This window comes from Patiria miniata, unplaced genomic scaffold, assembly GCF_015706575.1.
Source record: "Patiria miniata isolate m_02_andy unplaced genomic scaffold, ASM1570657v1 HiC_scaffold_5, whole genome shotgun sequence".
Taxonomy (NCBI): domain Eukaryota; kingdom Metazoa; phylum Echinodermata; class Asteroidea; order Valvatida; family Asterinidae; genus Patiria; species Patiria miniata.
The window spans coordinates 32179438-32184204 of record NW_024037072.1 but is presented as its reverse complement, the minus strand read 5'-3'; the positions used below and the strand labels follow the sequence as shown (position 1 = coordinate 32184204).

Here is a 4767-nt window from a genome sequence, read left to right as displayed (position 1 = left end):
TCCAATCATGTAGTCAGTTTAATTCGTTCTGCTCATCCAGTCAGTTCACCCAGTTCTCTTTGTCTCAATTCACTGTAACCAGTTCAATCAATCAATGTGTAAATAACATAATTGTTGTGGAATAAACAGTCACGGTAAACACAGTCCTCAACCAAAGAATTGTGTATCGACTCATCCATTCCCCAACAAATTGGTGACCTAGACAACAGTGAACACAGCAACTTGGCGATCCAGTGATACCGACAATTCAACTTCATCAAAACTGAACTGCTACAACATTGCTGAACTATGACTACTCCCAGTACCAGCACCACTGTTAATCCGCCCATCGCTGCGGTTAGTTTAAAATTGCCACCATTTTGGCCAAATGACCCTCTCATTTGGTTCATGCAAGTCGAGGCCCAATTTTTAACTCGTGGTGTTACTTCAGAGGAGACGCGTTACGCATATGTAATCTCTTCTCTTCAACCCTCCATCGCACAAGAAGTGCGGGACATTCTCATCAACCCGCCTTCCACCCAGCCCTACACAGTGTTGAAGGAGGAGCTCATCAAGCGGACTTCCGAATCGGAGAAAAAACGGCTACAAAAACTCCTGACAACTGAAGAGTTGGGGGACCGGAAACCATCCCAACTTCTGCGCAGAATGCAACAGCTGCTTGGTGAGTGCAAGTTGGAGAAATCCATCTTCAAGCAACTGTTTCTCCAACGCCTGCCTGGCAACGTACAACTCGTGTTGGCCTCCACCGCCGATGATGTCAACATTGAGCAGTTGGCTAAACTGGCCGACAAAACTGTGGAAGTCACACCTCCTCCCAGCCATGTTGCCACGGTAACAACTGGGGAGAGTTCACCTTCACAGGCTACGCAATTTCAACAACTAGCTCAACAAATCACCATGCTACAAGCACAAGTTTCTGCCTTGTCCAGTCAACCTCAGCGTCGTAGCCGCAGCCGATACTCTCTGCTGGTATCATCGCAAGTTTGGTGCTAATGCTCATAAGTGCACCAAACCCTGCTCTTTCACTACACCTGCCTCCTCGTCTTCGGGAAACGGCCCAGCCAGCAACTAGCGGCGACAAGCTCTGCTGGCCCGTCCTCATCTAGTCGCCTATTCTATGTAACGGACAGAGCAACGAAACAGCAATTTCTCATTGACACAGGAGCAGAGGTAAGCGTCATACCATGTTCCTCTCGTGAACGTCCCCACCGTCGTCACGGTCAAGATCTTCAAGCGGCAAATTCCTCAGCAATTGACACTTACGGAGAACGATCTTTGACTCTTGACATTGGACTCCGGCGGCCATGCCGCTGGGTTTTCATTGTTGCTGATGTCCAACACGCAATCATAGGCGCTGATTTTCTGCGACACTTCAACTTCCTTGTTGATCTTCGCCATCGCAGATTAATTGATGCAACAACTACATTGAGTGTTACAGGAACATCCTCGAATGCACCACTGCTCAGTCCTGTCCTCGTGACGCCAACCTCATCACAGTTCGCGGACATTCTGAAAGATTACCCCGACATTACGAGACCTTGCTATCGTGACACACCAGTGAAACACAATGTCACACATCACATCGTCACGACAGGTCAACCTTCTGCCGCACGTCCACGCCGTCTTGCACCAGACCGTCTTAAAGTAGCGAAAGACGAGTTTCAACACATGATGGACTTAGGCATCATTCGTCCATCGGACAGTAACTGGTCATCTCCACTTCACATGGTCCCCAAGAAACAACCTGGCGACTGGCGACCATGTGGAGACTATCGCGGACTCAATCGCGCCACTGTGCCTGATCGGTATCCTGCTCCGCACCTCCAAGATTTCGCCGCATCCCTACACGGTATGACAGTATTTTCGAAGATCGACCTTGTCCGTGCTTATCATCAAATTCCAATGGCACCTGACTCAATCTCGAAAACGGCCATCACTACTCCCTTCGGACTATTTGAATTTGCCCGCATGCCATTTGGGTTACGCAACGCTGCCCAAACATTTCAGCGATTCATTGATGAAGTCACTCGTGGACTTGATTTTTGCTACGCTTACATTGATGATCTGTTGGTCGCTAGCACAGATGCTGACCAGCACGCACAACATCTCCGCCTACTGTTCGATCGGCTCAGTCAGTACGGAGTCATCATCAACCCTGCAAAATGTCGGTTTGGAGTGAACTCACTTGAGTTCCTCGGACACCAAGTCGACTGCCACGGGGTAAGTCCACTCGCAGAAAAGGTCAGTGTAATCTTGAACTTTCCTCAACCTACTACACTGACAAAGCTGAGAGAGTTTCTTGGACTTGTTAATTTCTACCGCCGCTTCATCCCACGGTGCTCTCAGGTCCTTCATCCTCTCACAGCTCTGCTGGCTAGCACTGGAAAAAAGTCAGCACCAATCACATTCAATGACACAGCTACAGCCTCATTTGAAGAAATCAAAGCTGCTCTCGCAAACGCTACCCTCCTCACACATCCCAAGCCAGATGCTCCGCTGAGCGTCATGACGGATGCTTCGGATGTTGCAGTAGGAGCTGTTCTTCAACAATGGGTAGATGATTCATGGCAGCCGATCTCATTCTTCTCCAAAAAGCTCCAACCAGCCGAAACGCGCTACAGCACCTTTGGACGAGAACTCTTAGCTGTGTATTTGGCCATTCGCCATTTCCGTCACTCACTCGAGGGTCGAGAGTTTCACGTGCTCACTGATCACAAGCCCCTCACATACGCTCTGTCAGCATCAATGGACAGACATTCCCCACGTGAGATTCGCCATCTTGATTTTGTTTCACAATTCACTTGTGACATCAGATACGTCAAAGGTGGTGACAACCCTGCCGCGGACGCTCTTTCGCGTATCGAGATCAACTCCCTCAGCCCAGAGCAGTCCCACACACCCATCGATTTCAACAAGATGGCTGAATTACAACGACAGTGTGACGAACTCCAACAACTTCGTCAATCCTCATCTTCGCTGTCTTTCAAGGACATGCCACTCCCATCATGTGACACGACCCTTACCTGCGACATGTCCACAGGTAATCCACGGCCATTCGTCCCAAATGACTTGCGACGTCAGGTATTCAACGCATTTCATTCCTTGTCACACCCTGGTATTCGTGCTACTCAACGCCTCATCACAGACCGCTATGTCTGGCCAAGTATCAACCGCGATGTAAGAAATTGGACAAAATCTTGCATACAGTGTCAGCGAGCTAAAATCCATCGTCACACCGCTGCACCACTTTCCCAGTTCAAAGGCCCAAGTGCACGATTTGATCATGTACACATAGATCTAGTTGGTCCTTTGCCACCTTCCAATGGATGCCGTTACATCCTGACTTGCATTGATCGCTTCACGCGATGGCCAGAAGCCATCCCACTGCCTGACATCACAGCAGAAACAGTAGCCCGTGCTTTCATCACTAGATGGGTTGCTGCATTTGGTGTACCATCTACCATCACAACTGATCGTGGTCCTCAGTTCGAATCAGCCCTTTTCGGCGCTCTCACCAATATGCTCGGTACCAAACGTATCCGCACCACAGCATACCACCCAATCGCGAATGGACTTGTCGAGAAATTCCATCGCCAACTAAAGACGTCGATAAAGGCGCAGTTGAATCCTAACAACTGGACAGAAACACTACCGCTTGTTCTTCTTGGGATCCGCACAGCAGTCAAATCCGATTTCCATCACAGTGTTGCTGAACTCGTATATGGCACTACCCTTCGCTTACCTGGCGAATTTTTCGACAGTTCTAGTGACATTGCTGAGTTGGACCCGACAAACTATGTTCATCGCCTGAAACGCACCATGCATGAACTTCAGTCACCAACACCCCGCGCGCAACAACGGACAAAAACCAACGTTCCAGACGATTTACATTCATGTACCCATGTTTTCGTTCGTCGAGATTCTGTGCGCAAACCCCTACAACCACCATATGATGGACCGTACAAAGTTCTCAGCCGTTCTGCTAAACACTTTGTCGTCGATTTGAACAATCGCACAGATACTATCAGCATCGACCGACTGAAAAGTGCGCATTTAGACACTTCTTTTCAGAACACCGCAGTTCCGAAATCATCACATCAGTCCAACCCCTCTGTTGATGTTCATCCTGAGAACACTAATAACGCCACTCGCACAACCCGTTCTGGACGTAGAGTGCATTGGCCTAAACGCTATGTTACATTCGCTCGTTAATTGCCACACACTCACTGGAAGGGGGCTCCTGTAGCGTTTTCAGATTATCAATTCTTAATTATCAATTTATCTTAATTTTTAGTTAATTATCACACTTTAATTATCAATGTTCCTTTTGAACTTTTTAATGATTAATTCTCCTGAATGCATTACTCATCGTTTTCCTTGTATACACATACACCCACACAGTGCATATGCAATGTGTAGTCCCTATACTTTTATACAGAGTAAATGACCTTCACTGCCCACACACAAGTCACTGGTCAGTTTCTTAGTACAACCAAGTTACTTTTAAGATCATTGTTTTAAGGAACTATATTACTCATTCCTAGTCACTTTTCTGAGACTCAAGGAAACCTAGATATGACTAAGTTTTCCCATTCTTAAGTATTTCTTATTCTCAAGACTTCCTGTTTCCACCAGTATATAAGTCCTGCTCCACTAGCAGTTCTTCATTCTATTCTATTCTATTCTGTTTCAATTCCAATCATGTAGTCAGTTTAATTCGTTCTGCTCATCCAGTCAGTTCACCCAGTTCTCTTTGTCTCAATTCAC

At 47.3% G+C, this 4767-nt stretch overlaps 1 protein-coding gene across 1 annotated transcript; it reads left to right on the top strand.

Annotated features, from left to right (window-relative positions):
- The first annotated feature begins 288 nt into the window (after positions 1 to 288).
- LOC119741380 lies at positions 289 to 993 on the top strand. Its single transcript, XM_038217131.1, has one exon. It carries the CDS (start codon positions 289 to 291, stop codon positions 991 to 993), a length of 705 nt encoding a protein of 234 aa, XP_038073059.1.
- Positions 994 to 4767: the final 3774 nt, after the last annotated feature.

What these genes read in the sequence shown, in the direction of transcription:
- LOC119741380 (XM_038217131.1), top strand. Translation starts at nt 289, where the DNA reads ATGACTACTCCCAGTACCAGCACCACTGTTAATCCGCCCATCGCTGCG.